Source organism: Vipera ursinii, assembly GCF_947247035.1.
Source record: "Vipera ursinii genome assembly, chromosome: 16".
NCBI lineage: Eukaryota > Metazoa > Chordata > Lepidosauria > Squamata > Viperidae > Vipera > Vipera ursinii.
In genome coordinates, this window is record NC_139529.1 from 4,366,199 (window position 1) to 4,386,061 (window position 19,863).

The 19,863-nt window shown below is 43.0% G+C and overlaps 1 protein-coding gene across 1 annotated transcript in view; it reads left to right on the plus strand.

Annotated features, from left to right (window-relative positions):
* Positions 1-207: 207 nt before the first annotated feature.
* CRB2 (crumbs cell polarity complex component 2) overlaps positions 208-19,863 on the plus strand; it is a gene marked incomplete at its 5' end in the record, with an annotated part of 32,822 nt that continues 13,166 nt past the window's right edge. Inside the window, 6 exons of the mRNA XM_083374865.1 lie at positions 208-283; positions 342-1,034; positions 5,369-5,564; positions 7,851-7,990; positions 8,351-8,533; positions 8,959-9,072. Coding sequence (XP_083230991.1) covers positions 208-283; positions 342-1,034; positions 5,369-5,564; positions 7,851-7,990; positions 8,351-8,533; positions 8,959-9,072 — 1,402 coding nt within the window. The remainder of the gene's footprint in view (positions 284-341; positions 1,035-5,368; positions 5,565-7,850; positions 7,991-8,350; positions 8,534-8,958; positions 9,073-19,863) is intronic.

A 19,863-nucleotide genomic window follows, 5' to 3' on the forward strand; every position in this document is an offset into this window, starting at 1 on the left:
TCTCCAAAATCCCTTCCAGCTTTATTCCATATTCTATATTCTATGTTCGTTCCATTCCATTCTATTTCTTCAGCCATTTTGTCCCTTGCTCTCCTTCGGCTTGGGACAAATTCGCCTCTCCCTCCAAAGCTGCTGTCACCATTCTTGCGAAATCCACTTTGGCAAGATGTGTAATTTTTAGCCTTTAATTTTGATTTGCCCCGTATCATGGCCATAATTAGCCGCCATGCTGTCATGGTGCAGGACCGAGCTCTCCTCTCAACCAAAAGCTACGCAAACACACGTGGGGAATGTTCCTCTAACCTTATCGTTGTTGTTGTTGTTGTTTTCCTCCTCTCCAGGACAAGCAACTTCGGAACCAGCCAACTTTTGCTCCTCAGCTCCCTGCCAAAATGGAGGGACCTGCAGAGACCTGGAAGGCGGCTACCAATGTTTGTGTGCCCACAGCCCCGTAGCTTACGTGGGAAGAGACTGTGAGTTGCTAGCTGAGCCGTGCGATGGACACCCTTGTCCACCTCAGTGGAACTGCAGTGGGACGCCTGGGTACCTGAATTACACTTGTCACTGTGGATCCGGCTCGGCCGATGTCTCTTGCAGATCCCAAGGGGATGAGTGCGAGACGAACAACCCTTGTCTTCAGCCCGGTTTTGAGTGCGTCAATCTCCAGGATGGGTATGGCTGCCAGTGCCCAAGTGGACACATCTGCCCATCCGGCTCTTCCATTTGCTCAAGTCAACTTTGCAACAATGGCACCTGCCTTGAGAATGGAGGGACATACACCTGCCAGTGCCCACCTGGCCTCACTGGCGCCCACTGCGAGGGGGAGATAGACGAGTGTGCCTCCAACCCCTGTCAGAATGGAGCCATCTGCCTCGATCGAGTCAACGAATACAGTTGCTTTTGCGTGCCAGGATTTCAGGGCTACCATTGCGAAATTGACATCAACGAATGCGCCTCCCAACCTTGTCGACACAACGGCACCTGCCTCAACTGGATAGACCATTACGTCTGCCAGTGTCTGCCTGGCTACACAGGTACTGTGGACCTTTCATCTTTTTTCTTTTCTTTTTTTTAAAGATTCTGGGAGGGGGTGACCTTTGGTGATTCACCAGCCTCCCATCAATAAATATAGCTCTTAATTTGTTGATGACAGAATTGATGTTACCGGTGGTGCAGAATAGCCATGGGGAGGCAAAAGATCCGTGGCGGTGCAGTGGTTAGAATGCAGTATGGCAGGCTAAACTCTGCCAACTGCCAGCAGTTCAATTCTCACCAGCTCAAGGTTGACTCAGCCTTCCATCCTTCCGAGGTCAGTAAACTGAGGACCCAGATCAGGGGTGTCAAACTGCCGACCTGAGGGGGGCTTGCATCCCAGCTCCGGCAATGCAAAAAAAGTTGTGATACATCACGACACCCATGACCCAAATTGTTGGGGGCAAGATGCTGACTCTATAAACCGCTTCAAGAGAGCTGTAAAGCACTGTGAAGTGGTATATAAGTCTTAAGTGCTATTGCTATATCTATCTATCTATCTATCTATCTATCTATCTATCTATCTATCTATCTATCTATCTATCATCTATGTATCTATCTATCATCTATCGTCTATCTATCTATCATCTATCATCTACCTATGTATCTATCATCTATCTGTCTATCTATAATCTATATCTGTCTATCATCTATTATCTATCTTTCATCTATCTATCTATTATCTATCATCTACCTATTATCTATCATTTACCTATGTATCTCTCTATCATCTATCTGTCTGTCTGTCTATCTATCATCTGTCTGTCTGTCTATCTATCTATCTATCTATCTATCTATCTATCTATCTATCTATCTATCTGCCATGGTAGCGCAGTGCTTAGAATGCAGTATCGCAGGCTAATTCTGCCCACTGCCAGCAGTTCGATCCTGACCGGTTCAAGGTTGACTCAGCCTTCCTTCCTTCCGAGGTCGGTAAAATGAGGACCCAGATGGTTGGGGGGGAGCAACATGCTGACTCTGTAAACCGCTTAGAGCATTGTGAAGTGGTATATAAGTGCTATTGCTACTGCTATTTACTAGAGAGGAGAAGATAACTCATCCCTTCTCGTCAGCAAATGTTCAGGGCAACAAAACTGCACCAAACGTTCATGATTATAAGAGAGTTAGGGCAAATATAGTCCAGAAGGTTTTCTGTGGACCTTCAAACCAGCCTTCTGATCTCGCTGCTCGATATTCTTCCTTGCTCTGAAACAGTATTTCTCGACCAGGGCAAGTTTCAGACCTGTGGACTCGCAGAATTCTTAAATCCTTAAACTTGCTAAGTTGAGAAAGAGCGCTCTGCACCGGTTGAGCTTAGAATCAGAATCAGAATAGAGCTGGAAGGGACCGTGAAGGTCTTCTAGTCCAGCCCCCTTGTCAAGCAGGAGATCCCATCCCATTTCAGACAAGTGGCTGTCCAGTCTCTTCTTCAAAGCCTCCTGGGATGAAGCGCTTCAAGAGGCTGGCTGTTCCACTGGTTAATGGTCCTGCGCTGTCAGGAAGTTTCTCCTTAGTTCCAGCTTGCTTCTCTCCTCGATCAGATTCCATCCATCGTGTCCTGCCCTCTGGGGCTTTGGAAAATAAATGGGCCCCCTCCCCGTTGGGCCAGCCTCCCTTACGATGCAGTAAAGATCAAACGGGGGCCGTTGCCAGCGCAAGTCCGGCCAGTGTCCCTGAGATGCAGGTGTCAGAAAAGGCTGAGTCGAAAAATTGCTCTCTTAGTTGCAACACAAGCTCTTTTCCTGGACCAAGTTGGCACTGACTCACTGGGGGCCTTGCCAGCTCCCTGCTGAAGCAGCAGAAGCCACGGGGGTGGTGGGGTGGGGGGTGGTTGGTCTCTGGGTGGAATGTGGACCGCAGGGTTTCCTCCTCCACCTGGTACCAGCCGGCACGGAGACACCCTCTGGCCTTGCTCCTCTCTGCGCCTTACATGGCCATGAAGGAATGTGAGCGAGAGTCGACGGTTAGCAGCTCGGTAGCAGAAGGAGAGGAATTGCAACACTGGATTGCCCTTTCGGCTGATTCTTGGCAGAAGAATTTCCTCTGCGTTAAGAACAACAGAAAGGAGGGATCTGGGAAAGAGCGGAAAGGAGAGCAAATACCTTCCTTTCCCTCCTCCTCTGGGAGATTCCAGCGTTCCCTTTGGAAAGATCCTTCACCTCAGTGAAACCTCCAAGATAGAATAGAATAGAATAGAATAAAGATGGAATAGAATAGAATAGAATAGAATAGAATAGAATAGAATAGAATAGAATAGAATAGAATAGAATAGAATAGAATAGAATAGAATAGAATAGAATAGAATAGAATATATATTAATGAACAGAATAGAATAGAATATATCTTAATGAATAGAATAGAATATATCTTAATGAATAGAATAGAATAGAATAGAATAGAATAGAATAGAATAGAATAGAATAGAATAGTATAGAATAGAATAGAATAGAATAGAATATATATTAATGAATAGAATAGAATATATATTAATGAATAGAATAGAATAGAAGGTGGAAGGGACCTTGGAGGTCATCTAGCCCAGCCCCATGGTCACGCAGGAGACACTATACCATTTTGGACAAATGGCTGTCCAGTCTCTTCTTAAAAACCTCCAGAGATGGAGCGCCCACAACTTCTGGTGGCAAGCTGTTCCACTGGTTAATTGTCCTCACTGTTGGGAAGTTTCTCCTTAATTCCAGGTTGCTTCTCTCCTTGATCAGTTTCCAACCGTTGTTTCTCGTCCTTCCCTCTGGTGCTTTGGTGAATAGTTTGACCCCCTCTTCTTTATGGCAGCCCCTCAAATACTGGAACGCTGCTATCCTGTCTCCCCTATTTCTTCTTTTCTTTAGACTGGCCAAACCCAAGTCCCGCAGCCGTTCTTCGTATGTTTTCGCCTCCAGGCCTTGGATCATTTTAGTTGCTCTTCTCTGAACTTTTTCCAAACTCTCAACATTTTTTTTTGTGATAGGGTGACCAAAATGGGCTGCACTGTTCCAGGTGTGGCCTTACTAGGGCTTTATAAGCAAAACTGGTGTGGGGAAGGTATGAGCTTGGCAGCTCCTTAAAGATACTGTAACTTGCCGAGCATCTTACGAAAGGACACTAATAAATGTGGACCAATGAAGAGGCAAACCTGGGGGAGTCCAGAGACAGGCTGTAGCATCCTCAAAGATGCTTTGGGGGCTCCAGAGTTAATTGGAAAATAGGGTGCGTAAACTCACAACCGTTCCTTTCCTCTGGGCAGTGGGGTGGATGGAGCTCCAGGCAACCTCCCTCCAACCGGTGGTGGGATTCAGCCAGTTTGCACCAGTTCGGCAGAACCGGGAGCTAATTTTTTTGTTGCCCAAGCCCAGAATGGACTTCCGGAAGCGGCATCCACGCAGAGAACCGGCTGTTCACCTACAGTATTTGAATCCCACCGCTGCCTCCAAACTGGGATTCAGCTCTTGGCCTTTTCCCCCCAGAAGGACCGAGTCCCTTTTAGCGAGAGGTGGGCAGGCGTTTGCTTAAGGCTGGACAACAGCTCAGCCAGATTAAGGGGCCCACATTCCTGGTGGATTAGTCTGGCCGGGACTGCTGTGAAGCAGAGCTCAGCCAGAAAATTGGAATTAAGTGGATTTGCAGGTAGCGGCCCAGGGATATATTCTCTGAAGTCAGCAAATTGCGAAAAAGAGCATGGGGGCCGCTTAGATTTCCTTTAGGGGTCTCTTTCTGGACCTGCTGGAAACCTGCAAATAGGTGGAGGATAAATAATTCTAACCCTTAGTGAGAGACCTCCTTTTTTTGAAGCTGGGGGTTAAAATAGGCTAATTTGGGGCATTTCCCACCCTCACAGCCTCAGTTTCCCAGGGAAATAATAGTTTCCTATCTCTCTCTCTCTCTCTCTTTGCCCTCTCTCCTTTCTCTTTCTCTCTTTCTTTTTCGCCCTCCTTCTCTCTCTCTCTTTTCTCTTTCTCCTTTTTCTTTTCTTTCTCCCTCCTTCTCTTTCTCCCTCCTACTCATTCTTTCTCTTTTCCCCTCCTTTTCTCTCTCTCTCTTCCCTCCTCTCTCTCTTTTCTCTCTCTCTCCTCTCCTTCTCTCTCTCTCTCTCTCTTTCTCCCTCCCCCCTCTCGATTATTTAAAGCAGCGTTTCTCCACTTCGACATCTTTCAGAGAAGTGGACTTCAACTCCCAGAATTCCCAGCCAGCATGGGAATTCTGGGAGTTGATATCCACTCCACGTAAAGTCGCTCAGGCTGAGAAGCCCTGATTTAGAGATGGAAGCGCCCACCGTGCAGCCTTTAGAAAGGTATAGTATATATAAACGAATCCGTCCCTTCTCTTTTTTGTCACAAAGGTGTGAACTGTGATGTGGAGGTCAACGAGTGTGAGTCGAGTCCCTGTTGGCATGGTAGCACCTGTTCTGACCATATTGGGTTCTTCACCTGCTCCTGCCTGCCGGGCTACGAAGGAACCCAGTGTGAAGTGGATATTGATGAATGCCACAGCCAGCCTTGCCTGAATGGAGCTATCTGCCAGGACCTGGTCAACGGGTAAGAGCCTCAATCCTGAGGACAAACTCAATGGCTTCTTGTGCTGCCCCACTGCGCCCCCTTCCCCACACGTATGGCAAGAATTCTACAGGTGTTTATTCAACCTCCCTCAAACAGGTGCTCAGAAAGCTCCCCGTTGCGCAGGTCCGGATTCCAAGCTCAGTAGAGCAAGGGTAACTGCATCCAACGGGCATACACAAAGTCCAGGAGTCAAACAGGCCAGGATGCACGGCACAAGCACACAAGGCTGGGCACAATGCTACAGCAACACTCAAGTCCTCAGGGTGGGGTTAAGTGGGCAATGCCGGTGCATCCCTTCATGAGAAGCAAGGCTGCCTCCTCGCGAATAGTCTAGCTGACCTGCATTATGCCTGCCTCCTCTCTACTCTAGAGGTGTGGACTCTATCTCCTCCTCATCGCTAACAGGTGGCAGCTGCTCCTGGTCCTAGCCTGCAGCCTCCTGGCCAAGTTGCTGCAGCTGCAGCTTGCCTCCCTCAGTCTCACCCTGTTGCTCCCACCCAGCTGAGGCTCCTCCATCAGGCAAGCATTCTCTGAGCCCCAGTCCTGACCTCCACACTTTCCTCCGCAGACTCAAACTAACCCTTCTCCTCTGAACTTGCATCTAGAGAGGAGTCATGTGTGTGTGTGTGTGTGTGTGTGTGTGTGTGGTGGATCCATGACACTTCTAGGAGTTGACCACCTCATTCTGGCACTCTGATTGAGCAAGGGAGACACATCTCAAAACTGTTGCATGCTGCAAGGCTTCTATTCAAGGTGTCAATGCTGCTAACATCAAATGTTCTTGCCTGACAAGAGATGAAGCAGCAGCTATTTCATATGTTAAACGGGTATTGCTTTAAGAGATTGAGTTTAAGGCTGGGAGGAGGAAGGTTGTGCCTCAAGGCCATACGACATCAAAAGAAGATAAGAATTTGGCGGTTGTCTAAGGGAAGGGAACTGATTCTTTAAATTAATTGGAGAATATGATTAATGACAAAATTAGAAAGGTGGAGAATTGTGTTTTAATATATTGCGCAAGAGGGAGGAGATTTCAGATTCCAGCTACCTTTGAGCAAACATTTGCCGGTGTATTAGGCTGAATAAAGGACTTTTAAGGTAAACAATGCCTCAGAGTCACACGTCAGAAACTTGACACAAGGTTTTAACTGACCATCTTTTCAGTCCGCACTAGGTTGTCTTTCTACACATTTAATAATAATAAGCTGGAAGGGGCCTTGGAGATCATCTAGTCCAACCCCCCTGCTCAGGCAGGAAACCCTATACCATTTCAGGCAAACGGCTGTCCAGTCTCTTCTTAAAAACCTCCAGTGTTGGAGCATTCACCACCTCTGGAGGCAGGTTGTTCCACTGGTTAATTGTTCCAACTGTCAGGAAGTTTCTCCTTAGTTCTAGGTTGCTTCTCTCCTTGACTAGTTTCCATCCGTTGCTTCTTGTCCTGCCTTCGGGCACTTTGGAGAACAGCTTGACTCCCTCTTCTTTGTGGCAGCCCCTGAGATATTGGAACACTGCTATCATGTCACCCCTAGTCCTTCTCTTTATTAAACTAGACATACCCAATTCCAGCAACCGTTCCCGATATGTTTTAGACCTTTCCCCCCCCACAATGATTTATTTAGTTTGGTGGTATTTTCTCCAGTCTTTGGGATTCTTTTCTTTCGACAAACCTTTAAGAAGAGAGACTCCTATTAGCGCAGAGGGTGTGACTGATGGTGCAGCGCATACCCTGTCAATAGAACTAGGCTGTTTTAATGCTCCTGCCACACCTTGGAGGAACTGTGGGGAACACAGCTGAGGAACAGTCAAGATTTATTTATTTATTTATTATTATTTTAATCCCATTTATATCCCGCCCTTCTCCGAAGACTCAGGGCGGCTTACAATTTAAGCACAAACCAATGTGCTTAGCAATAGCCTTCGTTCTATGTATATGCCTGCTTATTAGGGCTTTCGCCCCCCCCCAAGCGGCATTATTACAAAGTCAGCTTAATTGCCCCCAACAATCTGGGTCCTCATTTTACCTACCTCGGAAGGATGGAAGGCTGAGTCAACCTTGAGCCTGGTGGGACTCGAACCTGCACTAATTGCAGGCAGCTTGAGTTACTTAAGGAGGCATTAGCCCACTGCTCCACCAAGGCATTGAGAATAAAACACAGGGATGAAATTGATGCACAGCATCATAAGGCATTGACCACCCGCTACGGAACAAAAGAGGATGTGCTTAATCAGTCACTCCCACAATTTTTTTTCCCTCTTCTTCCTCCTTAGCTACCAATGCGACTGTCACAACACTGGCTTTGAAGGACAACATTGTGAGTTGGACATCTTGGAGTGTGCTTCACAACCTTGCCAGAATGGGGCCCCTTGCTTGGAAGGAGCTGGCTTTTACAACTGTTCTTGCTGGCCAGGTAAGCAAAAAAAAATAATCCTCGTTTTTCAGACTCCAGAATGGGGAGGAGGAGGAGAAGGAGAAGGCACGTAGAGCAGTGTTTTTAAAACTTGGCTGCCGCTGGGTGGGTGTGGGGGGGGAGGCTTGTGGGTCCCCCCCCATCCTATTTCTTAAAGAAGACATTGATGGGTTCCACTGCAAAGAGCTTCTGGATTCCACTGCAAGGTCCTTGGTGCTCTCCGAGCTTGGTGGTTTCCTTGCAGATGTTTCGTTGCCCTAACTCCAAGAAGAACCTGGTTGAATTGAGGGATGACACCTTGCCTCCACTCCAGAGTTCCTAGTTTGGCTCACGTTCTGTCCCTTTACTCTCCGACATCAGGGTACGTGGGAACACACTGCGAAGAAGACCTCAACGAGTGTTCAGCACACCCGTGTCTCAACGGCGGAGAATGCCTCGAAAGGTCCAATCAGAGCTACTACGGGAGACACGCGGATTTCCCCGAGCGGTTTAGCTACCGAGCAGCTGCTGGTTACATCTGCAGTTGTCATCCCGGCTTTGAGGGTGCGTTCTTTTCCCTTGTCTTGGGGGATCCCGTGGGATCTATTCCGTGGATCCGGAATTAGCTGACAGATCAAGCTATCAGCCCCTCCCCCTCCCTTATTGCTTCAGCAAGGCTTCTCACGCAGATAGACCCTGCTTTTGAGATCTTTACAGACGTCGAACTGAATTTCCATTCTCGGCCCGCCTGTCTTTCTTCCATGGGATCATTTTGGATGGTTTAAGTAAGCCCTTAAGGGCTGCAGAAGAACAGAACGGGCTTTTCAGCGCGCGCGTGTGCGCGTGTGTGCCTCTGTGGTTCGAGTTCATCAATTTAAACCCACTCATTGAATCACGTTAGAGATCGATCTCCCCACCCCCACCCCCGCAAAAAAAATCAATGAGGAACAGAGGTTGTGAGCGTGCCTTGTTTTGCAATCTCTTTGAAGGAGAAACGTGTTCCGTCAACACCAATGAATGCGAATCTCAGCCGTGCCAAAACGGAGGAAGCTGCCTGGACTTGGTGAACAGCTACCGGTGCGACTGCTCACCTGGATATACAGGTAAATGGGGAGGGGGCAGCGAAGAATGAGATTGAAGAATGGGAGGGAATCTAAGCGCGGGAAAGGGAAAAGTCTCGTGGTGTCTTTACGCGACCAAAAGGCTTAACTCGTACTGCTTTTTCCCCCCCACTAACCTAATTTAAGTTTCTAGCTGGGTGAATTCTGCACTGATTTCATATTTATTTATTTTATTTATTTTAATTCCATTTATATCCCGCCCTTCTCCGAAGACTCAGGGCAGCTTACAAGCTTAGCAGTAGCCTTCATTCTATGTATATGCCTGCTTATTAGGGCTTTCACACACACCCCAAGCGGCATTATTACAAAGTCAGCTTAATTGCCCCCAACAATCTGGGTCCTCATTTTACCGACCTCGGAAGGATGGAAGGCTGAGTCAACCTTGAGCCTGGTGGGACTCGAACCTGCACTAATTGCAGGCAGCTGGGGTTACTTAAGGAGGCATTAGCCCAATGCTCCACCAAGGCTCAAAGTCAGACTGCCGGAAGCTTTCAAGCTTCGACATGGGATGCTTCGTGCGGTGATATTTGGCCCAAGCGATGCTTGCCGCGTCCTGTCGGGATTTATGCTTCGGTTTGGGACGAATCTTACGATGTGCTTTCTCTAATCTCACTCACGTGGGAAGAGCTTCATTGTTTTTGCTAGATTTTACAGTACTCTCTTTATAGAGATTGATGGAAGAGAATATTTGTAGCCCAGGGCTGAATTGTGGAGTCCTTGGGGCACATGGACCTTGGCTGTTTTCTTGCAGACGTTTCATGACCCAACTAGGGAACATCATCAGTGCTAGAAGGGAGACAGGTTTGTGGAGAGGAAGAGGAGGAGGAGGAGGAGGATTGAGGGGTCTTTGGTGCTCTCTGAGCTTGGCTGTTTTCTTGAAGACATTTCATGTCCCAACTAGGTAACTTCATCAGTGCTAGAAGGGGGGGAGGGAGGAGGAAGAGGACTGTGGGGTCCTTGATGCTCTCTGAGATTGGTTTTCTTGCAGACGTTTCATGACCCAACTAGGTAACTTCATCAGTGCTAGAAGGGAGGAGGAGGAGGAGGAGGAGGAGGAGGAGGAGGAGGAGGAGGAGGAGGAGGAGGAGGAGGAGGAGGACGATGACTGTGGGGTCCTTGGTGCTCTCTGAGCTTGGTGATTTTCTTGCAGACATTTCATTACCCAACTAGGGAACATCATCAGTGCTAGAAGGGAGAGGGGTTTGCGGAGAGAAGAAGAAGAAGAAGAAGAAGAAGAAGAAGAAGAAGAAGAAGAAGAAGAAGAAGAAGAAGAAGAAGAAGAAGAAGAAGAAGAAGAAGAAGAAGAAGAAGAAGAAGAAGTAGAGGAGGAGGAACAGGAGGAGGAGGAGGAGGAGGAGGAGGAGGAGGAGGAGGAGGAGGAGGAGGAGGAGGAGGAGGAGGAGGAGGAGGACGATGACTGTGGGGTCCTTGGTGCTCTCTGAGCTTGGTTTTCTTGCAGACATTTCATGACCCAACTAGGTAACATCATCAGTGGGAAGAGGAAGAAGAAGAGGAATGTGGGGTCCTTGATGCTCTCTGAGCTTGGTTTTCTTGCAGACATTTCATGACCCAACTAGGTAACTTCATCAGTGCTAGAAGGGGGGAGGAGGAGGAGGAGAACTGTGGGGTCCTTGGTGCTCTCCGAGCCTGTTTTTTTTTTGTAGATGCTTCGCTACCCAACTAGATAACATCTTTTGTGTTAACACTGATGATATTACCTAGTTGGGCAACGAAACATCTGCAAGAAAACCACCAAGCTCGGAGAGCACCAAGGACCTTGGAGTGATCAGTTGGAATGCATTTCAAAATTGGGATTTGAGCCAAAGCCGAGAGGAAGTGCAAGACGTGCTCCACTAACACGTCTTATCCATCTGTGTTTCCCCAAAATGAACGGGAGAGAGACCTTACCTGGCTTAGCTGTAAGGCCCAGACGGAGCAGCTCGCTTCTAAGTTCATTTGCAATGTGCCATCCCGGTGGGACCAGACAGGTCTGAAGCACTGACTCTTGGGAATACTGTTTCTAAAATATCGTGGGGCTGCCATCTTGTGGAAAGGAAGAGAAATCTGAAATCTTGAGAGAACCTGGAGGTGAACTTTCCAAAATACAGAGGACTTCAGCTGGAATTGGGTATGTCTGGTTTAATGAAGAGAAGGACCAGAGGGGACATGATAGCAGCTTTCCGATATCTCAGGGGCTGCCCCAAAGAAGAGGGAGTCAAGCTGTTCTCCAAAGCATCAGAAGGCAGGACAAGAAGCAACGGATGGAAACTCATCAAGGAGAGAAGCAACCTAGAACTAAGGAGAAACTTCCTGACAGTGAGGACAATTAACCAGTGGAACAACCTGCCTCCAGAAGCTCTGAATGCTCCACCACTGGAAGTTTTGAAGAAGAGACTGGACAGCCATTTGCCGTCGCCCCAGTTCCAGGCCTTCAGCTGGGTTTGATAAAACCTTTTCGCTTTAGGCCTCCACCGCCCTGTGCAAAAAAAAAAGGTTCAATCAATCAATTTCAACTTCTCGTGGGAAAAAAAAAAATCTCGCAAAGTTGGAGTTGATTGATTGAACTTTTTAGTCCCACCCAGTCTGCCGTTACCACCGCAGCCACGCCCACCCAATGGGCCATGCCCACCCACCCCCCAATGATACATAAGTGGGTTTTGGGTTGCAGTTTGGGCACCCGGTCTCTAAAAGGTTCGCCATCACTGGTATAGGGTTTCCTGCCTGAGCAGGGGGTTGGACTAGATGACCTCCAAGGTCCCTTCCAACTTCTTCTTCTTCATCATCATCATCATTACTATTATTATTATTATTATTATTATTATTATTATTATTATTATTATTATTATTATTATTATTATTATTATTATTATTATTATTATTATGCCTGCTCTGCTACGGTCCTGCTCAGTTTCACTCACACGCAAAACCGATGAGATGAAATCCACTGTCCAGCTGGGATACTGCAGAACGCTCTTTCTGCTTCCATTTCAGCCTGTCCTCGTTTAGGAAGAGAGGATGGGGACTCCTCGTTTAGTGACCAGCAGTTCCGTCATTGAGTGAAACAGTCATTCATTGAAACGGTGACTAGTCTTAGGATCCGACTTCAGCTTTCCTTTGCTTTGCAGCCCTAAAAAGGTTGTCAAGGCAAGCATTAGCTGCAAAGTTGCTTCCTCCTCGCGGTCGTAACAGCGAATGGTTGCTAAACGAGGACTGCCTATATTAGTGGATGCTCCTGTCAGCAGTATCTTTTGGGGATTGCCACGGGTGGGTGGGTGGGTGGGTGGCTGGGGGGAAGAGATAGACTTGATTGTTTCTACATTCAGTTAATTCTGGACGTTCATCAAGGAAGTGAAGAAAGCAACCTTGGCAATTCTCGTACCCGCTGGGGGATTCTGGGACTTGAAGTCCACAAAGTTGCCAAGGTTGAGAAACCCTGGTTTAGAGAATCTGGGCCAATCCTTGATGACTTTAACTCTTCTGATGGGAAGGAATGGTTCTGGTGCAACACTTGTGTCCTTCTAAGAGGAATCAATCAATCAATCAATCAATCAATCAATCAGAAGAGAGCTAGAAGGGACCTTGGAGGTCTTCTAGTCCAGCCCCCTATACCATTTCAGACAAGTGACTGTCCAATCTCTTCTTAAAACCTTCTAGTGTTGGAACATTCACAACATCTGGAGGCAGGTTGTTCCACTGGTTGATTGTCCTCACTGTTAGGAAGTTTCTCCTTAATTCCAGGTTGCTTGTCTCCTTGGTTATGTTTGATGCTTCTCGTTCTGCCCTCTGGTGCTTCGGAAAATAAATTGACCCCCCCCCCTCTCCTCTTTGTGGCAGCCCCTCAAACACTGGAATACCGCTATCACGTCTCCCCTAGTCCTTCTCTTCTCTAGACTGGCCATTCCCAAATCCCGCAGCCGTTCTTCCTATGTTCTAGTCTCCAGGCCTTGGATCATCTTAGAGGCTCTTCTCTGAACTTTCTCCAAGGTCTCAACACCAACAGTAGAGTCCAGTTTGATAGTGTGAAGTCAAACACCGACTGAGTTGGTTCTGCTAAGGATAGTAGTCTTCCCAGCTTCAGGAGGTCCGCTCACTACGGCGCTGCTGAAATGGGCCTCCGGGCTCCTCTCCCATTGCCAGCAATAAGAGGGAAGGGAGGGTGCCCAGAACCAGCGGGCTCTCTCTTGCGTAGGACCATCTTCCACTCCCCTTGCAGGGGAGGCGGTAGGCAAACAACTTGTCAGCTGGGATGGAAGCCAGCTGGGAAGATTTAGAGCTGAGAGGGATTAGATTGCTCAGCGGTTACAGCCCGGTTTCGGCGCTTGGCTTCCTCTCCGAAGAGGCCCGTTGTGTGCCTGGCACCCGGGAGGGAAACAAGCCATGTTCCGGGTCCAATCCAGCTCAGTCTGAGCCCTTCCCCATTGCGTTTCCTCTTGGGACCACTACCCATGCCGGCAGGGGAACGGCCATGAACCCTTTGCTGCTGGCTGGAATCGTCCTGGGCGGATTTTGTCGTCTGTTGGCAGGTAACGAGTGGACGTCCTTAGCAACCCGGGCTCTTTCTTGTGTGGTTGTGGGTCTGTGGATTCGTGTGTGTGAGTCTTCTGTACGGATCGGCGGGCAATGCTTCTTGTTTTGGGAAGGTTTTCTGCAGGGCTTTTTTTGGTCATAGAAGGCTCAGAATGGAGTTCCGGCACCTTTTTTGGATGGAGCCTTGTAGGGTAGGCAAGGCGGGTTGTATGATGTGTGTGAGTTCCGGCACCTTTTTCTTTTACAAAAAAAGCACTGGTTTTCTGTAAGGGGGGGGAAGGGAATGTCTCTGCTAACTCTTGGAGGGCAGAGCTGTTCAGCTTCACACTGAAATGAACTTTGATTTTCTTCATACCAGGCTGTTGTGGCCGGTCCTTTGGCAAAAAACTCCAGACTGTGAAAATTGTGTGTCTCTTGTGGAGGGGGATGATATACCCATTAGGTCCTAAAGAAGCAAGATTTATCTTCAGTTAAGGTGTCCAAGCAAGAAGGTGCAAGAAGGATGGAAGAGGGCATAGATCAGAATCAGAATAGAGCTGGAAAGGGACCTTGGAGGTCTTCTAGTCCAGCCCCCTGCTCAAGCAGGAGATCCTATACCATTTCAGACAAGTGGCTGTCCAGTCTCTTCTTAAAAAGCTCCGGTGAGGAAGTACCCACAATGTCTGAACGTTGTGAAGGTCATCACCACAATGATAGGCAGAATTTCTCCCCCAGACACACACATACACACATAAACATAGATGGATGGATGGACAGACAGATAGACTGTAGATAGATGGTAGATACAGTGGATGGATAGAATGGAGAGAGAGAGAGATGAGAAAGAGAGATGATAGGGATAGATAGATAGACAGACAGACATAGATATAGGTGGATAGATAGATAGATAGATAGATAGATAGATAGATAGATAGATAGATAGATAGATAGATAGACAGACAGACAGACAGTTGGTAGATAGATAGATAGATAGATAGATAGATAGATAGATAGATAGATAGATAGATAGACAGACAGACATAGATATAGGTGGATAGATAGATAGGTGGATAGATAGATAGATAGATAGATAGATAGATAGATAGATAGATAGATAGATAGATAGATAGATAGATAGACAGACAGACAGACAGACAGACAGACAGACAGACAGACGGTAGATAGATAGATAGACAGACATACATAGATATAGGTGGATAGATAGATAGATAGATAGATAGATAGATAGAGTAGATAGATAGATAGACAGAAAGATAGATATGAGAGAGAGATATGAGAGAGAGAGAGAGAGAGATACAGTAGATAAATAGACAGAAAGATAGATATGAGAGATAAATAGAGGGATATGAGAGAGATAGAGATAGATAGATAGATAGATAGACAGACAGACAGACAGTTGGTTGATAGACAAACAGACATACATAGATATAGGTGGATAGATAGATAGATAGATAGATAGATAGATAGATAGATAGACAGACATAGATATAGGTGGATAGACAGACAGACAGACAGACAGACAGACAGACCCACAGACAGACAAATGATCTGTGTGCCCCACTAATGGTCCTTTTTTCAAAAGAAGATTGATAACCTTGAAAATAAGAACAAGGAGAATGTCTCACTAGGATGTTTAGTAAAGAGGAGAAACTTTTATGGAGAATGTTTGAGATGTTAAAATGTCCAAAGATGTGTAGAAGGGTAATTATCCCCGTGAGCAATGAATGATTGCTAAAAAGATACAAAAAATGCCCCACCCCCACCCCTGTACGTTGTGTGACAGTGAGGTTGGGTAATCAGGATAAACTTACAGGACGTGGAGAATGAAGGCCACCCACCCGGATGAAGGTGGACTGAATAGAAAAATCGATTGACCATAGCGTGACCCATAGTGTGAAGCACGTTAGGTTTGGTAGTCACTGAAGGAGAACGAATAAGGATTGGTTCCTCAAATAAATATACAAAAAGAAAAAAAGAAAAGAGGGAATTTGGCAAAGAGGGGAGCAGAACTCGTGAGAGAAAGGTATCAACAAGGCAGGATGAACGTAGGAGAAGCAGAGATGGTTGGCCAGGATAAAAAAAAAAAAGAAGCACGGAGTAATACGTGAACTGCCTTGGGATAAACTAGCTTTAGCTATGTTTGTTTTCCTTTCCTTTCCCTTATCTCCATCCTCTCCACCTCAACTGCTTCTCCCCAAAGAGAGCGGGGCGGGGGCATTTATTTGAACAAGGCATTTATTTGAACAAGACCCATTTATTTGAACAAGCTGGCCTGGCCTGATGGGGGAAGTTAGGGTTTTTAATTGGGTTTTTATATTGTTACTGTTTTATCTGGGCGATTATTTGATTCTTTTTTAATTTTTGTATCCTCTATTTATATGTGCCCTGTTCACCGCCCTGAGTCCCTTGGGAGAAGGGCGGTATACAAATTTAATAAATACAAATACAAATACAAATACAAATACATGCTGATAGATCAAGATCTTCTGTCTCTGCTGAAGGGAAGGAATTCCCAGCACAGAGACGGACGCATGTGTTGGTTTAAAACAGAGCCGAGAGAGTCTTCCTCCTAGAAACTTGCAGTTTTCCTTCGGTGAAGCTGTTCTGCTCTGGGTGGCGGTTCATGGATCCTAACATCCAACAAGCGCCTTTTTTTTTTTTAGCTGCGGGGATTTTTGTGTTCCCCCACAGGGCAAAGGGAGCAGCCCTTGAAAGCCCAAGGCCATTCCGGAGTTAGCAGCAGAAACAGGCTGAACGATGGTGTTCTTAAGCTGGCCTCCTCTTCAAAAGGGAACAACATCCTTACTCCCTTTCCTCCGAAGGACTTTCTGCCCCCACCCCTCCAAGTCTCCTTCCTTCCTCCCACAAACCTGGATTGTAAAATATTTCCTGGCACATTCCAGCCTATTTTATTCTTGCGGACAGAAAAATGCCTCCAGCAGACTCTTATTTCTGCAAAAGGGGGATGGATGCTCTTCTTTGGATTCTTTGCTGAAGCAAAGAAATATTTTGGTGGAAGAGAAGTCTTTAAAGCCCTCGCCCTCAAAGGAAGAATCCAAGGAATGAAAGCCCTGTAATTGTGTCCCAAAGGTGCTTCTTTCACAAGGCAACTGGGGGCTGGACTAGAAGACCTCCAAGGTCCCTTCCAGCTCTATTCTATTCTATTCTATTCTATTCTATTCTATTCTATTCTATTCTATTCTATTCTATTCTATTCTATTCCATTCCATATTTTCTATTCTATTCTATTCTATTCTATTCTATTCTATTCTATTCTATTCTATTCTATTCTATTCTATTCTATTCTATTCCATTCCATATTTTCTATTCTATTCTATTCTATTCTATTCTATTCTATTCTATTCTATTCTATTCTATTCTATTCTATTCTATTCTATTCTATTCTATTCTATTCTATATTTTCTATATTCTATTCTATTCTATTCTATTCTATTCTATTCTATTCTATTCTATTCTATTCTATTCTATTCTATTCTATTCCATTCCATATTTTCTATTCTATTCTATTCTATTCTAATTCTATTCTAATTCTATTCTATTCTATTCTATTCTATTCTATTCTATTCTATTCTATTCTATTCTATTTTTTCTATATTCTATTCTGTTCTATTCTATTCTATTCTATTCTATTCTATTCTATTCTATTCTATTCTATTCTATTCTTTCTTCCATATTCCATATTCTCTATTCTATTCTATTCTATTCTATTCTATTCTATTCTATTCTATTCTATTCTATTCTATTCTATTCTATTCTATTTTCTATATTCTATATTCTATATTCTATTCTATTCTATTCTATTCTATTCTATTCTATTCTATTCTATTCTATTCTATTCTATTCTATTCTATTATTCTATTCTACTCTACTCTACTCTATTCTGTTCCATACCAAATTCCATATTCCATATTCCATATTCCATATTCTATTCTATTCTATTCTATTCTATTCTATTCTATTCTATTCTATTCTATTCTATTCTATTCTATTCTATTCTATTCCATTCCATATTTTCTATTCTATTCTATTCTATTCTATTCTATTCTATTCTATTCTATTCTATTCTATTCTATTCTATTCTATTCTATTCTATTCTATTCTATTCTATTCTATTCTATTCTATTCTATATTTTCTATATTCTATTCTATTCTATTCTATTCTATTCTATTCTATTCTATTCTATTCTATTCCATTCCATATTTTCTATTCTATTCTATTCTATTCTATTCTATTCTATTCTATTCTATTCTATTCTATTCTATTCTATTCTATTCTATTCTATTCTATTCTATTCTATTCCATTCCATATTTTCTATTCTATTCTATTCTATTCTATTCTATTCTATTCTATTCTATTCTATTCTATTCTATTCTATTCTATTCTATTCTATTCTATTCTATTCTATATTTTCTATATTCTATTCTATTCTATTCTATTCTATTCTATTCTATTCTATTCTATTCTATTCTATTCTATTCCATTCCATATTTTCTATTCTATTCTATTCTAATTCTATTCTAATTCTATTCTATTCTATTCTATTCTATTCTATTCTATTCTATTCTATTCTATTCTATTCTATTCTATTCTATTCTATTCTATTCTATTTTTTCTATATTCTATTCTGTTCTGTTCTATTCTATTCTATTCTATTCTATTCTATTCTATTCTATTCTATTCTATTCTATTCTATTCTTTCTTCCATATTCCATATTCTCTATTCTATTCTATTCTATTCTATTCTATTCTATTCTATTCTATTCTATTCTATTCTATTCTATTCTATTCTATTTTCTATATTCTATATTCTATATTCTATTCTATTCTATTCTATTCTATTCTATTCTATTCTATTCTATTCTATTCTATTATTCTATTCTACTCTACTCTACTCTATTCTGTTCCATACCAAATTCCATATTCCATATTCCATATTCCATATTCCATATTCCATATTCTATTCTATTCTATTCTATTCTATTCTATTCTATTCTATTCTGTTCTATTCTATTCTATTCTATTCTATTCTATTCTATTCTATTCTATTCTATTCTATTCTATTCTATTCTATTCCATTCCATATTTTCTATTCTATTCTATTCTATTCTATTCTATTCTATTCTATTCTATTCTATTCTACTCTATTCTATTCTATTCTATTCTATTCTATATTTTCTATATTCTATTCTATTCTATTCTATTCTATTCTATTCTATTCTATTCTATTCTATTCTATTCTATTCTATTCTATTCTATTCCATTCCATATTTTCTATTCTATTCTATTCTATTCTATTCTATTCTATTCTATTCTATTCTATTCTATTCTATTCTATTCTATTCTATTCTATTCTATTCTATTCTATTCTATTCTATTCCATTCCATTCCATTCCATATTTTCTATTCTATTCTATTCTATTCTATTCTATTCTATTCTATTCTATTCTATTCTATTCTATTCTATTCTATTCTATATTTTCTATATTCTATTCTATTCTATTCTATTCTATTCTATTCTATTCTATTCTATTCTATTCTATTCTATTCTATTCTATTCTATTCCATTCCATATTTTCTATTCTATTCTATTCTAATTCTATTCTAATTCTATTCTATTCTATTCTATTCTATTCTATTCTATTCTATTCTATTCTATTCTATTCTATTCTATTCTATTTTTTCTATATTCTATTCTGTTCTGTTCTATTCTATTCTATTCTATTCTATTCTATTCTATTCTATTCTATTCTATTCTATTCTATTCTATTCTATTCTATTCTTTCTTCCATATTCCATATTCTCTATTCTATTCTATTCTATTCTATTCTATTCTATTCTATTCTATTCTATTCTATTCTATTCTATTCTATTCTATTCTATTCTATTCTATTATTCTATTCTACTCTACTCTACTCTATTCTGTTCCATACCAAATTCCATATTCCATATTCCATATTCCATATTCCATATTCTATTCTATTCTATTCTATTCTATTCTATTCTATTCTATTCTATTCTATTCTATTCTATTCTATTCTATTCTATTCTATTCTATTCTATTCTATTCTATTCTAATTCTATTCATATTCTATTCTATTCTATTCTATTCTATTCTATTCTATTCTATTCTATTCTATTCTATTCTATTCTATTCTATTCTATTCTATTCTATTCTATTCTATATTCCATTCCATTCTATTCTTTCTGGGGGTTAGGGTTTGTA